At 41.6% G+C, this 17,074-nt stretch overlaps 1 protein-coding gene across 1 annotated transcript; it reads left to right on the top strand.

The window, feature by feature from the left end:
- The first annotated feature begins 472 nt into the window (after window positions 1-472).
- On the top strand, window positions 473-15,815 carry cntn1b (contactin 1b). Its single transcript, XM_022222626.2, has 24 exons — window positions 473-617; window positions 6,157-6,260; window positions 6,369-6,404; window positions 6,494-6,620; window positions 6,723-6,904; window positions 8,108-8,203; window positions 8,378-8,590; window positions 8,667-8,766; window positions 9,483-9,667; window positions 9,783-9,907; window positions 10,015-10,132; window positions 10,256-10,406; window positions 10,580-10,707; window positions 11,061-11,233; window positions 11,323-11,446; window positions 11,546-11,713; window positions 11,914-12,063; window positions 12,156-12,226; window positions 12,307-12,559; window positions 12,672-12,793; window positions 14,015-14,204; window positions 14,298-14,419; window positions 14,511-14,667; window positions 14,748-15,815. The coding sequence occupies exons 2-24, from the start codon at window positions 6,206-6,208 to the stop codon at window positions 14,828-14,830; spliced, it is 3,129 nt and encodes a 1,042-aa protein (XP_022078318.2). The 5' UTR covers window positions 473-617; window positions 6,157-6,205; the 3' UTR covers window positions 14,831-15,815.
- The last annotated feature ends 1,259 nt before the right edge of the window (window positions 15,816-17,074 follow it).

The following is a 17,074-nucleotide window of genomic DNA, read 5'->3' as shown; positions in this document are numbered from 1 at the left end:
TTCCACAAAAACAGTCAATTTGTGGATCAAATCATATTCTCTCTCATCTCAGGAAGTCGTGTCTGGGATCTGTCATTAATAATAGATGGATGTGAAGGTCATTTGTGATGCACAGCACATGGTGGCACAAACTAGAGTGGCCTTTTCTAGATTCTGTAGTCCTGTTTATTCAACTTTTCCCGATTTTATTCATTTTGAGGATTTGGGAACATGTTTGTATTTGCTTGTGTTTTATCACTAAAATAAAAGGGACTAAAGTAATCCACTAATGTTTTTACGTTGATTTTTTTTGTTGTTTGATGTGCAGTTTAAAGGCAATCCAACGAGGGAATCCACATGAGGATTTATAAGGTTTTTCAAGGTGCTTTTACGTCCCTGTCTGGGATGTGCAGCAGCAGCATCAGCACCACTCTCCCATCCCTCCCTCCCTGACGGACCAATCAGAGCCTCGTCCTCGCCTCCGCCTGGACGTGCCACTCAGCCTCCGCCATCCAATGGAAAAGTTGGTGTGAACGGGACGCTCCGGCGGGTGGGCTCTGTGGGGACGACGCGGTTCGGGTCCAGGTGAGCCATGAGGAGAGTGTTCTGAGATCCCCCCCCTCATTCTGCCCTCAAAGGTAAGAACGACACCACACCGGAGTGCGCGTTACCGAGCTTTGGCTTTTATGTCTGGACTTGTGTGAGCGTAAAGCCGGGTGTGCGGTTTGAGCGCAGCGTGCAGCTGAAACGGACCGGCACTGGAGTACCGCAATGCAGAGCAGCGAATCACCGGTGCCGCTCAGTCGTCACTGGGGTGAAGTGATGTAAGGGGGTTGCGCAGTTACTTTTAGAGGCTGCTGCGACAAAGTCAGGAGATTAAAATTGTATTTTTAAAAGGCCGGTTTGGCTTCTCACTGTGCAGTTTTCAGTCTAAAGAAAAGTGTCTGTGTGTGCAGGGAGGAGACTCAAGGTGAAAAGTGTCAGATTTGAATGCGTCAAGGGCGCAGGGAGGCTGTGGAGGCATCATGGCATCTGTCTGGTGAAGGATTAAGTGTTGGGCAAGAGGGCAACTCCCTTATTCCTCAAGTGCTGTTTGAAGAATGTGTTCTAGTGTCATTAAAACAATGCAGAAACCATCATATCAAGTCTTAAATGCTGCAAAAACTGTTAGGATACGAATCCAAACGCTGTGTATCCAGCTTCAAAATGATGGAGGTTGTTTCTTTTTGCAAATGGCATGATTTGCAAGAAAAGGAGCTGATATAGTGTGTTTTTTTATTTGCGACGTAAGTGCATTAACAACTTAGGAATGTGCTCTGTCACACTGTGCAGGATTTTCTTCATTCTTTCATTCCCTTGTCTCCTAAACTGCAACCGAAATGTGCAAAATTTATAAGGGTGCACAAACAACTACCTGCCCACATGTCAAAAACATTGACAAAATGGACACAGCACCAGGAAATGAAATCCTCAACATTGGCGTTATGTCTACTGAAGCAAGCCCGAGGTTAAACCACAATCATGATTTTAAAATGTGATTTCTTGCATGTACAAATCCACACAGTTGTTTGGTCAGTCACTAAGACAGTGGGCTTAATACATGTGCTGACCTAAATTTCGCCGCTCTGTCCAAAGAGGATCTGCGATGGGATTATTGCCAAGGGGAACATATGAAAACGGATGAATTGATCAGAGGATAGACTGGCGCAGATCCAGTCTATAAGGCCAAAACCACATATAAAACTCTAAAAGTTGGATTTTTTTAATGATATTTGCATGATTTAAATTTAACCGGTGCAGCTATAGCATCGTCTTGTCTGCTTTTTTGGTGTTTTTACTCCATGTCAAAGCTCCATGGTGGATATACAGCCGTGCATTTGAAAGACATAAGCAGGCGACTGCTGTATAGCATCGTGGTATTAGTGTTGAGTCATCAGGAGTGCCCATGAGGAGTCAGTGCTGCAGTCTCTGCATCTCTGTACTGGGTGGATGCCTCTGCTTGCTCTCTCTCTCTCTCTCTCTGTTTATATTCCTGCCTGGCTGGGATGGATGAGGCTGCTGACTGAGAATAATGGGATGTCTGACAGTTTGTGCAGTCCATCTCACACCCAGAATGACTCTGCAAAGACTATGTTTCTGCTAGCTTGTTGCCAGATGATTGTTGCTGTAGAAAGCTGTGATATTAGCCCTAGCTATTTACCTTAAATGTACCTTTTTCATTATTATAAGTTACCCTGGAGCGCAAACTTAAGCTTCTTTGCATGTGCTCCTTTAGCTTTTTTCAACATTGCATCCCATTTTCTCAGCATTTCCAAGAGAAGACTGCTGTTTTTAATTCCCTCTCCTGATCGCAGCCCAGTGCCCTGTGACACTGTAGGAAGATTATCGGTTGTAGCCTGAGCATTAAGCTGATGTTTTAGGGCGATTTCAGTGCTTTGTGATGCATTCTACGCCAAACGAGTAAATGTATGGACATGCACATCTTCATGGAGAGTACACACCCCAAGAAAGCTCTGGTGGAAGTCATTAACGACTGTATTTTCTGTATGTTTGTGTGCAGCAGCTGTGTTGATTGTTTTTCCTGATAGCTAGCAATTGATGCAGCTGTTCTGTGCAATTTTGGGGCTCTGCTTCACTTTGCAACAACAGATCAAAACAAGACATGACAGAGATGTGTCTTACCAATCTACCAACCAGCATAACAAGATTAGCTATGGAAAATCTGGCTGTGCAAATCCATTTAAGGAGTAGAACAATTGGATTTCTGCTTATTTTGCGTCTCTTATATTGTGCTACCACCAGGAAAAGAAAAAGCAGGAATGGGACTTTTTGTTAAAGAACTTATTTCTGTGCCTCACAGCTCACTATTGGTGTAATTATTGCAGTACAAGGCCAAATGGAAAGACTCTCAATTTGGAGTGGCTACTAACTTGCCCCTGCAAGCCGTAATTGCTGATACAGGGTTCACAGTCCAGTTGGAAGAGATGAAAAAAGAAAGGCAAACCTGCAATAAATCTCACTAAACATATGGCAGAAGGTGTTCCAGTCATATGCGAGCCAGAACTTTTCACATGGTGTGCTTACAATACAGAATTTTGTCCCAACAGAGGAGAGAAGAGATTTGAAAATTAGATAAGAAAATAACTTACAATCTCATTTACACCCAAAAATTCCATGCAGTTTTCCCTCTCAGAACACACACAGCCTCGAGCACGACAACTTACCTCGGTGCCTCAAAGCAGAGTATTTTAATCAGAACAGCAGATACATAAATTCTTAAAATCATATCTCTGCTCAGTACCTAATATGCTGTTCTCTAGATTGTGCGATGCTGTGGTGTGCTTAAAAGGGAAACGCCTTGTGCATTAAAGAAGAGTGGGGAAAATAAACCGGAATCGGGCTTGAATATGGAGAAAACACGTCAGCCAGAAAAGTACAACAATGTAAGGCAGACATGTTGGAGACGATGTGGATCAAAGGATGCTGATCATTTTCACATATTATGTTTACCATTGTCCTGAATGAAGTTCATACTGGATTGGAATCCACAGAACATTAAGTGTGGTATTCAAGGCCCAGATACTCCAGATCTTGAAGGCCTCTCATCTCGGCGACATTTTGGTTTTGGAACACAGGAGGGATACAAAACTGTTGCACCAGCAAGTAAACAAATCATCTAGTCTGCTACTGCATTCATTGGAATACTTGTTCTATGAAGATTTGGAAATATCCAAATTGGAAAAACTGACCTCTTCTTTGAGGATTCAAAAAGAAAAATTCTACCAAATTTGGAGCAAATGGATCAGATTTGTAACCCCAGATTTTTTATAGATCCAGCATTATTTCCAGGTTTCTTATTGATCATGATGGGAAAAACAGAAATCTAAGCTCCACTGGTTCTAATGCATTGTTACATCTTCTGGTGGCCATGTGGTTGGTGATGGACTTTGTACAGCCTCTGTGCTGGGATAGCTTGTGGAACCTGTGTTGATCACTGCTGGCTGAAGACCGAGCTCCAGATCCCACCTGGCTCACATCAGGATGGATTGGCCTGGAGCTCCACAACTGATCTCAACCCTGGTTGTCCCCAACACCCGACCTGTCGGATTGGTCCACAAACGCAACTCCTCTTCCCGCAAGACTCCAGCCATGACCGCACCTGCTATAAATCTACAACCAAACTCTCTGTTAGGTGGCTGGGATTCAATGGCTCTGGTGTCTTTGTGTTCTGTAGCCACTGAGGGGTGGCTATTTGGAACGGAAGCTTCTGTCAGCAGCTGTTAACTTGGTGAGAAGTTAGCTGCATCTTGGTGAAGACTGTAGCTTCTGTTAACAGTTGGCTAATTTGGTGAGAAGCTACTCGTGTCCTGTATGTGTTTGGTAGCCACTGAGGGGTGGTGATTTGATAATGTGTGTTTTGGAGGCACATGTTTTATTTATTAATTATGTGTACTCTGCACTCATTTCTGTTTTTTGTTTGTGGGTGTTGCTACTGTGTTTAGGTTTGGCTAAGGAGTTTAGTTGTTCAGTTTTTCTCTAGTTAGGTTGAGAACTCTGTTAGTCTTTTAGTTTTATTTGGCTCTTTGCTATAGAAATATCTACCAACCCTGCTTTCCTTTGTTTGATCACTTTCATGTTAAATTTGTCTCTTTTCTTTGGCAATAAATTGCTTTGGGCTACACATAGAGATAAACAAGCACACTCACATTCACACCTACAGAAAATTTAGAATCACCAATTAACCTCAGCATATTTTTGGACTGTGGGAGGAAGCCGGAGCACCCGGAGAAAACCCAGTCATGCACAGGGAGAACATGCAAACTCCACACAGAAAGATCCCGGGATCACTTTCACTGCAAATGAATATCGGCTTCAAATATCAGTTATTGGCCTCCTTGACTACTAATAATCGTATTAGTATCGGCCCTCAAGAAAACATATCAGCTGATCTCTAATAGATATATGCCTCTTGTATATCACCTAATGATCTTTTGGGAAACAACTGTGTCATTTCCAATCCAAAAAAACTTGCTGGTTGAATAAAAGTAACTTAAAGTCAAACTTTGCTCTTTGAATAATTCCAGGCTTGACTGTACAACAACAAAAACTGGGAAAAGGTCTAGTATCATTAAATGTGTTGTAAAGTGCTATTTCTAAATACATTTTCAAAAAGAAAGAAACATTAGTTCCCTTTGGAATGATCAATTCCTACTGAAAACACCTAAAATGTAAATGATATGTACATAAAATGTGTGCTATGTGGTGTTTATTAGAATGCAACTGACGGTTTTTGATCATTGTTCTCTTCTACTGCAGTGTTTTTCTATGTTTCCATCTTTATTTACACTCTTGACTCACTGTCGACACTACAACCCACAAACACCCCCTTAGTTAGCCGTCACTCGCCTCACACAAATGTTTTCAACAGAAACAGCCTCCAAGTGCTATATTTGAAGATGGAGCATGCTTAGTTGTTGCACCCAAATTCAATTTCTGTCACATGCTCAGCTTACCTGACTCTAAAATGGCACAGGAGATTTGTGCAGAGATTTCCCCTTGTCCCTCATTTATATCCCATATACATCCCATATACATAACACGAGTTCTACAGTGAAACAGTCTCTCCACCTCTTCCTATCCTGGACTCATCCTGCTTTAAATATCCACATTGCTCTCTAACCTCTCTCTCTCTGATTCTTTCCTTCTGTTTCTCCCATTACATCCCATTTGTCAGAGGAGCTTGAAACGCTGCACTTGCACTCAGCAGTGCTGCGATTTCCTCTTTCAGAAGCGATGTGTAAGCAAGTGTGACGGCACGGCAGGAGCTGTCTAGATGCTGCAGAGCTGCCGTGTGTTTTCTGCGTACAAACACCTTTGGGATTTCAGTGTGCACAGTCGAGGCCCATGTGTTTCTGCAGGTGTCTTTGTGGACGCACTCAGCTCACACTCCTGCATTGTTCTGCTGACTCACTCACATCCTGAATCATTTATATGCAGCGGGGAGGATTCTAGCTGGATCTGCACTGGCTGCTTTTTGGTCTGGATGCAGATGGCGTGCAGTCAGTAGATTGCGTGCTTGAGGTCATGTACGTGTGTTAATTAAACTGCCAGTTGTGTTTAAACAAAATCAACTAAATTTGGTCACCCTGAACGTGTTTCTTTTTGTGTTCTCTCCAGTTCATACCCTGTCCATCAACTTCTTCTTGTTTGCATCCCTCTGTCCATCATGGCTTCCACTGCTTTGCTGCTGCTGGTCCTCTCCTCCTCTTTCTCCCTCACAGGTAAGACAAGGAAATAAGAAAATGTATTACCTGCTTTCTGAAAGTGATACAAATATTGTCGATCATAAGCACACGTTCACTGACGAGGCGATGTTTCTGCTCTCCTAGTGGCCGTCTTGTTCGGTGAGCCCAGAATATTCGGAGGTGAGTTGAGCATCTTGTAATTGCTGTCCAAAAGAAAAACAACAGTTTTCGATGAGGGCGTGACTGTACTGTTTTGTGAAATTTCTCAGAGGATGCTACTGGTTATGGCCCCATATTTGAAGAGGAGCCTGTGGATGTGGTCTACATTGAAGACTCACCCGATGGGAGGATCTCCATGAACTGCAGGGCACGAGCAAACCCACCAGCTTCATACAGGTTACACACAGTTCCAAAGGGAAAGAACAGTGCTACATAACAGAATCCACAAGATTATTTTGTCCACGCAGTATCTACAGTCTGGATATGTGTTGCTGCTAGGTGGCGCCGTGATAACTGGGAAATCAAGCTGATGGAACAGCCAGACGAACACTACAGCCTGGTGGGAGGGAACCTGGTTATTACCAACCCGCTACAGAAAAAACATGCTGGGACGTACATCTGTGTGGCCAAGAATATCTACGGCACCGTCATCAGCAAGGAGGCCAGGGTCAAGTTTGGATGTGAGCATGTGAACCCTGCTGCTGCAGAGAATTTGTAGAAAAAAAGAAGTGAAGTGATGCATCAAGTTTGATCCTCCAGTGTAAAGCTTAATGTGTATATTTCTTTGACAAAAACTTGACAGTGGGTTTGAGAGGCATGTTGTCTTGACAAAATATCATCAAAATTACATTTAGTGGAGCCAGAAACTGTAAAAAAAAAAAAAAAAAAGGAAAGACATGTCAGATATTCAATTTTCTGATCGTCCATGAACTAATCATGTGTGACGTACAGTTCTGTTGGTAAAATAACCAAATCTAAGCTTAAAGTTGTGATTTTTCATCTAAGTCACTTTATTCTACATGTCTCATATTTTTAAAAAAATAGCAAATCAAAGCTTTTGCAGCAAATACAATTGGTAAAAAGCACAAAAAATCTGCAGTTCTTGATGGAACCAGTAAGCTGACCCAGTCATGTCAAAAAGTTTTTTTTTTTATTGAGCTGGGCTGAATTGAAGGCAGTGTCTACACAAAGCACTCAAAGAAATTCAAGTAGCTTTTTTTTAATCGTTTACTGTCCAAAAGGCATTTCTGAGTTCTCTCTACTGCTAGCTATGGTTTAGATGTTTCCATGCAGGATTTTATTTTGTAGAGAACAATGAATCCACGATGGGGAAAAAGCGATAGGAGCAAAAACGACGATGCCTAGAAACTGTTTAGGCCTCGGAGGGTTAAATCCCTAGTTACTGATGCATGTTTTATGTCAAGCTTGCATAAAACATGAGGATATTTACATGGAAACTTTGAACTGCATGTGTAAGTGTAGAACTTGAAGTGCTATGCCCTTTTGTTTTGATTTAATTTTGATTCAGAGGTATTAATAATGAGCTTAACCTCAGTTGCAGGTCTTTTAATGGAATCTGACTGCGATGTAGCTCTCTGCAGCTCTGCTGTATGATATTGAGGCTTATATCAGTCTTCCTTCTTAATTTCTTCTTAATTTTCAGTCTTGACAAATTGCTGGGATATAAAATTAGCTCCTATATCAAACCGCTCTGTGTTGAAAGAAGAAAACACCCACTCTGTTGACTTTTAATGACTAAAGCTGATTCATTTCTTTGAGCTTCCAGTAATGTATGATGAGCAGTGAAGGCTCCACTGTTTTGTGTACTACAGTCATTTATCATTCTGATTTGTCCCTTGATTATATTTCCATCTTCTATGTAGTTATCGGTGAGTTTCCTGATGAGGAAAGAGACCCAGTGTACGTCAAAGAAGGACAAGGGGCAGTTCTGTTGTGTGCGCCTCCGAAAGCCTGGCCACGTATGTGCAGGTCTTCATGTATTTCAAGGCATTAACACTTCAAAATTCTGAAATATGTATGAATATGAGTGCCAAGGCTGCATTATTGCCTAAAATCAGTTTGGCCTGTTTGTTCATTAGAGCCTGAAGTTGGGGTTCAAACTCATTCATGTCCGTCTGTCTTTTCCTTTCCAGAGGAGGTGACCTACCGCTGGATCTACAATGAGTTTCCAGTATTCCTGCACACCGACCGCCGTCGTTTTGTCTCCCAGAAAACGGGGAATCTGTACATCTCCAAAGTGGAGGCTCAGGATGCAGGAAACTACTCCTGCTTCGTTTCTAGTCCCGTCTTAGGGAAGAGCGTCTTCTCCAAGTTCATCCCTCTCATCCCCTCACCTCCTGATGATGGTAAGTCACTGGGCTTCAGCTGAACAAAAAAAAGCTAAAACTTTTTTTATGTGGTGCATTTTTTTTTTTGCCTCAGGTGAAGAGAGAAAGTACCCAGCAGACATCAGGGTGAAGTTTCCAGACACCACTGCCATGCTGGCCTCAAATATTACATTGGAGTGCTTCGCTCTTGGAAAGTAAGTTTCAAATTAGTCGGTGTTTGTTCAATAAGGGTCACATTATACTTCTGCTTTCCTATACAGCAGGAAATTAGTTTATGTGAATGTAGCCATCTAAAAAAAGTAGTGAAAGTTATTGTTTTTAGATATCTGCCAAGTAAACAATTGGTCCTGGAAATACTGTGGTTTGGGGTTGCTTTTCTGCCTCAGGGAAGGGCAGCCTCCAGTCATTGATTTAACATGGATGTCTGCAGTATATCAAAGAGCGCTGCAAGGATAATGTGACACTATCTGTCCAAAAGTTGAACCAGAAATACATTTTTCAACTAGATAATGATCCCGAATACAGAAGGAGTGGCTCAAAAAGACGAAATGGAGAGTTGTGGAATGGTCCAAAAATGTGAATTACATTTAGAACAGGACAATACATGCAAGAAAACTCTCAAAATATCTTGCAAATAAATAATTTAGTGGGACATGGGTGAACAGTGGTGTAAAACCACTAGAGAGTGGCAGTACTGGCAAGAAAAATAACTCTTATTGATATTTTTGTTTAACTAGTGACTGAAAAAATATTTTCTTTTTAGCTGAGTTCAAGTATGTTACCTTTAAAGAGGATCACATGTTTTCTTGTCCAAATATGTCAAAAAAAAGCTAACAGTTTCCATTCTGTGTACTTCCTTTCTCATATGACTGTAAGTGATGGTGAACAAACTACCTTTGTGTCTCCTCAGTCCCATCCCTCATATTGTGTGGAGGAAGGTGGATGCCACAGACCTCCCAGCGAATCACGAAATCAGTGAATCTGGAGCTGTTCTGCATCTGTACAACATTCAGTATGAAGACGTGGGAGGGTATGAGTGTGAAGCCATCAACACCAAAGGAAAGGACTGGCACAAGGCCTGGCTCTATGTGGAGTGTAAGTGACGCTAATGGTGTGCAAATTACATTATGGAGTCTACCCTGCAAAAACACAAAGACTTGTATATCAGCATTGTATATAGTAACATCAAGTAATGATTTTGTGCTTTCAGCTGCTCCAGAGTGGGCAGAAACCATCAACAACACTCAGATCGACATTGGCTCAGAGCACACCATGCGCTGTGTGGCATCAGGGAAACCTTTTCCTTTCATCCGCTGGTACAAAGACGGGTACATGGTAAAGAAAACCTGACTTTTATTACCAACCGTCAAAGTTACAGTTCAGTTTTGCGTGTAGATCTTCCTTGATATTATATTCAAGTGCACATCTGTGTTGCTTTCTAGTATGGAAAAGGTGAGCTGAAGTTTTCCAGTCTCACTTTTGACGACTCAGGGATGTACCAGTGTGTCGCTGAGAACTACTGGGGCATAAAATATGCCAACGCTGAGCTGCGAGTGATCGGTGAGCAACCTCAGAAAACTGTACTCCCGTAGATAGCACAATTAGGCTCCAAGGCTCTCTACTGCTGCATTGTATTGTACAACAGTTGTCAAATACGTAATTATACTTAAATTTGCTCTCCAGCTTGTGCTCCAACATTCGAGTTCAAGCCTGTGAAGAAGCAGCTGCTGGGAGCTAAAGACGGACGTGTGGTGATCGAATGTAAACCCAGAGCGGCTCCGAGACCTCGATTCACCTGGACAAAGGGCAAAGAGCTCCTCTTTAACAATTCACGGTCAGCCCAATTCATTTAATCGTGAAGCAACAACAAAGGACCCATTTTACCCCCGTAGTTACGCTCATCTCCTTAATTTTGCCTTATTTACAATAAAAGTTTAACATAAACAAACACAGTGTATTTTTTTAAATCAGTGCAGCTCTGGAAAACTTACTTATGTCCATTTTTAGCATTTCCATCATGTTCGATGGGAGTCTGGAGATCCTCAATGCCACCAAAAATGATGAAGGCTTTTACAATTGCTTTGCGGAGAATGACAGAGGAAAAGCCAACAGCTCTGGTTATCTCACCATCACAGGTCAGTGTGTGTGCACAAATCTCAATGAGGGGTGTCACATACACCGGTACTGATGATAACTGTGACATTTTCAAAATAAAACACCGATATAATGTTAAACAAATAAAATAAAATCCGATGCTAGCAGTTATTCCAACATGGGAACAATGACTTTCCACATTAATACACGCATATTTTGAGTGTAATTAATTTGCCAAAAGAGACTCAACACAATAAACAGAGAAAGTTAAGATAAATTTTATACGTTTTCAATCAATATCATCATACTTCTTGTGTCTGATACTGCAACAGTGATAAAATTTTGCACTTGTGTAATGATTCCAACTTTATTTGTGATCTTCCCTCTCACCTAGAGGCCACCAGCCTTACAGTTGCACCTGAAGACACTGAGGTTCAGGTTGGTGAAGAGACCATTTTGAGGTGTGCTGCTTCATTTGACCCCATGCTGGACATCACATTCATCTGGGCGATAGACTTCAGAGTCATTGACTTTGATGCTGAGTGGCAACACTACGAACGTGTCATGGTGGGTAGCCGATGCCATGGAATCTTTTTATACTACATCTTCTCAGTGATTGGATATTTTCTTTATCCCTTTTGCTTACGGTGGTTCAGGATGAAGATGGCACTGGTGACTTGAGAATAAAGAACGCCCAGATATGGCACGAAGGTCGCTATACCTGCACAGCTCAGACCGTGGTGGACAACGACACCGCCTACGCTGACCTCAAAGTCGTAGGTCAGTCCCAGCATGCTCCTATGCCTGAGACAGCGACAGATGTCAAGTTTCCTTTTTCACTGTAATTTGATTGAAAACACCTCTCTACGCAATCTCCAGGTGTTCCAGGACCTCCCGGTGTTATCCGGATAGAGGAGATTGGTGACACATGGGTGAAACTGCTGTGGTCTAAAGGATCAGAGCACAACAGCCCCATCCTATACTACACCATTCAGACCAGGCACTACTGGGCTCTGTATGAAGATGACTGGAGAAACGCCAGCACCTGTGAGTCCTACTCATTGCCACCAGGGGGCCAACTCGCACCACAGATAAACTAGAGCAACCTTGTGAAAGAAGAAAGAGCATGTTGTGTGATCTCTTTGAATTTTCATCTTCCTTGGGACCTCTGTATAACTTTGCATCGTCATCAGTTGTACTCCGATTTATAGAAAGATTTAACTCAGTTGTCCTTTCATGTTCTTCAGCTCCAACCTTCCTTGATGGCACTATGGAGCGGGCAGAGGTAACGGATCTATACCCCTGGATGGAATATCAGTTTAGGATCATTGCTACCAATGAGTATGGCTCTGGAGAGGCCAGCATCCCTTCCCTCAAGATTAAAACCTGGGATGCTGGTGAGGACAGAGAAGAGATTTATATTTGTCACTGTGTCATATGGTAGATGTTATTTAAAAGTGCTAATGGTAAACTGTTTTGTGTCCTTTAGCTCCGGTGGTTTCTCCCACTGATGTGGCAGGTTATGGAGGAAGAAATGGCGAGATCGTTATCACATGGACAGTATGTTTCCCCCTTTCAATGTCGCATTCCTAAGTTCCATGTATTTCACAGTTGACATGAATCTCTTTCTGCTTGCTCAGCCTGTGCAGCCGTGGTATTTCTATGGCAAGAAGTTTGGCTACATCGTGGCATTCAAGCCCCATGACGCCTACGACTGGTGGTACGAAACCATCTCAGACCCCGAGACGAGACGATACGTCCACAGAGACTCGTACTTCATTCCCACTGATGAGGACTTCCAGGTGCGAGAGTTTCAGGTGAAGATCAAGTGTTTTAATTTGAAAGGAGACGGACCCTACAGCTACACCAAGGTCATCTACTACCCACGAGATGGTGAGGATTTGGTTCAACTTTTCAACTTTACCTTCAACCATATTGGGGTCCCTGTTTAGAGTAGCTGCACTCGAGTAATTTTTTTCTCGTCTTTCTTTAATGTCTTCTCCAGTACCGACAGAATCTCCGACAGACGTCTATGCTCGGCCGGTTTCATCCACTGAAGCTCTGGTGTGGTGGCTGCCGGTGGTCGACACTGGAACAGGCCTGCAGCAGTACATTGAGGGATACCAGGTACAAAACCACAGACACAACAACTGGCATATTCTAGCTGAAAAACCCAACACATGCTATATAAACAGTATCCTTTCTGTAGGTTTAAAGCTGAGGTAGATATCTTTTTTGTGTCGTTTGGTAGCAAAAAATCTGCAATAACATTTTAGCATGTGGTAATTCTAGTGGTCTGAGAAGAACCTAGACTTCAGCCCGTCCTTTTGGCTCAGTTTTAGGCTGTAGAAAATCTTTTCCAGGACGGGAGGCTTTTGTTAATCACAGGTCTTTTCACCCAGATTAGGTGAGATAGTGTGTAAAGACCAATAAAGTCAGCAGCAAGACTAGGACACTGTGGCGTACTAAGGTAGATTATTGTTGCACATTTGAATTGAAAATTGGAAAACAGTCAAAAATGAATTTTTTCCAGATTTCTGCCTACTGTAGCTGTATGCATAAACTGTTACACATAGGTTTGTTCAATCTTGATTGACAATTTGTACATTCCGGACTAGTACCATACTCATGTGGCTACTCAAACTATAAAAAAGTGTCTGGAACCAGGAGTGGATTTTTCAACAAGATAGTGATCCTTAGCACCCAAGCCTTTACCAAGCATTTCATCTTTTGAGTCTGCTAATTTACATAAAGCCGAGATGCAATGATTCGATTTAAGGCACATGTAGACTGTCTGTCAAATTAGTTGGGCTACATCTGATGTGCAAGTAAGTAAAGTATTGCCACTGAAAGATACGTCGATATTACAAGATAATGGGAGGTATGACACAATATATTATCTACCATCTGTTCAAAAGTCCCAGGGCTGCACAGTGGGTAGTGGTTAGTACGTTCGCCTTGCAGCAAGAAGATCCCCGGTTCAAATCCCTGGGATCTTTCTGCATGGAGTTTGCATGTTCTCCCTGTGCATGTGTGGGTTTTCTCCGGGCACTCCGGCTTCCTCCCACGGTCCAAAAATATGCTGAGGTTAATTGATAACTCTAAATTGTCTGTAGGTGTGAATGTGAGTTTGATTGTTTGTCTGTATATGTAGCCCTGTGACAGACTGGCGACCTGTCCAGGGTGTCCCCTACCTTCGCCCGAGTCAGCTGGGATAGGCTCTAGCACCCCCCGCGACCCTAGTGAGGATAAAGCGGTGTATAGGGAATGGATGGATGGATGTTCAAAAGTCTACAAGAGTTCAAGAAAATGATCCAAAAAAAAAGCCTTTTGTTTCTTGCTTTCCAGGTCAAATACTGGAGAAAGTATGATGATCCAGAGCCAGGAGCCAATCGTATCTTTGTTCCAGCTACAGTCAATCAAACCCGGCTGGAGAACATGCTGCCAGACTCACACTACCTCATTGAGGTCCGTGCCTTCAACGGAGCAGGCCTTGGACCTCCGGGTGAACACTGTGAGATGTTCACAAAGAGACCACGTAAGACAGACGATCGCAATCTAACGCTAGCACAATGAGATGTGTAATATTATGCAAATTTACATGTGGGCTGATTCAATGATTTCTTTACAGCACCACCAGATCCTCCCAGGATGTGGCGCTACATCAGCTGGACAGGAAAGTGGTTGTATGTGTGGTGGGATCACATCTCGTACGACATCTTTGGCAATATTTCTTTCCCCCTCTACTACAAGGTACATGCAAGCTTTATAAAGCGAGAATCAACCAAATTTCAAGGGTTAATCAGGGGAATATTGAAAATAATCCATGGTTTGTGTCTCCTAGGTCATGTTCAGAAAGACGGGCTACATCTACGGGAAGGTCTACATCACCGGTTGGCACTTCATGGACTTCCCCATGCCTCAGGTTGGAGACTATGAGCTGATGGTTCGCGGCCGCTATGAAGGAGGAGATGGTCCAGTCAGGAAGATCAGGATTCAGGGTGAGGCTAAAGCAAATTATTGATTATTGTAAGATTTTTCTCCTTTTATGCACTTTACTCATGTTGTTTTTCCCCCTCAGGTAAAGCATCGATGATCACACCCACTTTAAGCCTTGTGTCATTGGTGCTGCTGGCGCTGTGCATTATGGGATTGGAGATTTAATTCTGCCACAAGTGTATATAATAGACTCTGGGAGGCAAATACGTGGACTTAATAGCAGATCCAGTCATCAAACGGTCTTTACACTGATAGTCACAGGTTAAGATCCTACATCATGCATCTCATTTATTCTGATGTAACACCACACTGGAAGCTGTTGTTTCTCAAATATGAAGTGGAAACTTTTTATATATCACTTACTGCATTAGAAGAACAGCAAGGATACATGCGGTAAAATATCATATTTGAGTAGATCCAAAATATCTGTGATGAATTCAGACGTTTTATTCAACTTAGCCCAAAATACATGAAGACAGATGGTGATTGTTGGCTGATAATACTGCACCTAATTCTTTCCGCACACTGTTCAGATGGAAATAAATACACATAGGAAAGTCTTTTAAGTTGCGTTTGTCAAACAGCTCTGTCACTGCAATGCAATATGCCCTGTGCTACTTCCATCTTTTATTTGCATCTTTTTTTAAAGTGTTATTTGTAGCAAACACTAGCTGTCACTCTCAGATGGTCGAACCAGTGAATATTATATAAAGACTGTAATAAGCAATGTATTTTGTTTGGAGCAAGAAAATGCATTTTATGAAGATATAATGCCAAAAATCTGTCATTTTTTAAAATTTAAATAAGGTTATTTTGCAATCATTGGGCCACTGTTGTAGACTGTAAAAGGTTATTTTATATTTCCCAAAATGTGTTTGGTCAATATTTATTCAAGGGTGCTTTTTATTTTGAATATTTTACACTTGAATCAAAATAGAGAATATTAAAAATCGGTTCAACAAGGGAAATTATGTCACTTTGGCATTTTCCCTGGACACCGATGATGATTTTTGACTGTGAATGGTTATATTTGAATGAACTGTGAGGTCTGGGTTGGACAGAAACTACTGTATATCACATGTATCTGTATGCTACTTTCCTTTATGTCAAGCTGCAATACCATAAAACTAAATACAACAATAGAAAACCATGTTTTTATGGAATTCTTTACTGCCTTCTTAATCTCATGTTAATCATTTTAAATTGGAAAAATATAATGTTCAAGCCCATCTCTGACAATAGAAAAAAAATACGGTTTGTACAAATCAATACAGTTAGACTCGTTATGATTTAGAATTCATCAGTTCCCAATTATAGTGTACAAGATTGAAGAATCCAATTTTTTTTCACACATTATGTACAATGAATTTTAAAATAACAATCATCACAGACTGCTTTAGGTGTAAAGACTGCAATTTGACTGAAAGTGAACTTTTTTGTAGTTCATTCAGTTAATTCATTGCAATGCATTTTAACGTGACAATATCGTCCATGTTAAAGAAACACCAAAATATAGAATATACAAGGAACAGTAACAAAAGCATAAATAGAGCGCTATTTTTATAGCTTAACATTAATAATTAAAGATTTTGGAAGGAAAAAATGTTTTAAATGCATCATTAATAACAGAGTTTTGCCCAAGCATTGCTGTTGACTCTGAGATTTCAATGTAACATTTGCTAAACAATGAATGTGAGGTTATATTGTCCATTTTTGTGACATTTCAAAGCCCACAACTCTGCAACGTGATGTGTGATTTCAGTCAACAGATGGCAGTACGTCCACGTGCCTTTAACCAGCGTTTCCATCACTCCAATCTCACAATCATGATCTTGTTTTAAACCTATTTGCATACTCGGTTTATCTATACCAGAAAGTTGCTCATCAAAAATACCTTTTCTCATTCTTTAATCATCTTTCCTGGCATTTCACCAGTGTCACATCATATTATTCACATGTATCATCAGGGGTTTTTTGTCCCACCAGCTACTGCAGCATTGCTTTCCTCATCCTAAACCCATTGAAAAGAGCATTTCCACAACATCTTCTGATGCTGTTACAGAGAAAAAGGAGGCTTGTTTGTATATCTCCATGCTTTTACACATCCTTTAAATGTGTCAAACTCAAGGCCCGCGGGCCATAACCGGCCCGTAATACAATTATATCCGGCCCGCGAGATCATTTTACATTGATTTATTATTGTTGTTATTAATGGCCCGACGATATGAAGCGCTGATAACACGGAAACTACAGATCCCATAATGCAGCGCAACCGCTGCCTTGCCGAATGACAGGTTAGCTGGAAACATTTCCGCGTCATTTAAGTCAAGCGTCTATATTGTCTGCAACCCTGCTGTAACGTCAAAGCTAGCCCTTAACAATAGCGACAAGAAAAGTTGATTCTGAAAA

The sequence above is a fragment of the Acanthochromis polyacanthus genome, chromosome 1 (assembly GCF_021347895.1).
Source record: "Acanthochromis polyacanthus isolate Apoly-LR-REF ecotype Palm Island chromosome 1, KAUST_Apoly_ChrSc, whole genome shotgun sequence".
In the NCBI taxonomy this organism is placed as follows: Eukaryota; Metazoa; Chordata; class Actinopteri; family Pomacentridae; genus Acanthochromis; species Acanthochromis polyacanthus.
This window is presented reverse-complemented; position numbering and strand designations above follow the sequence as displayed.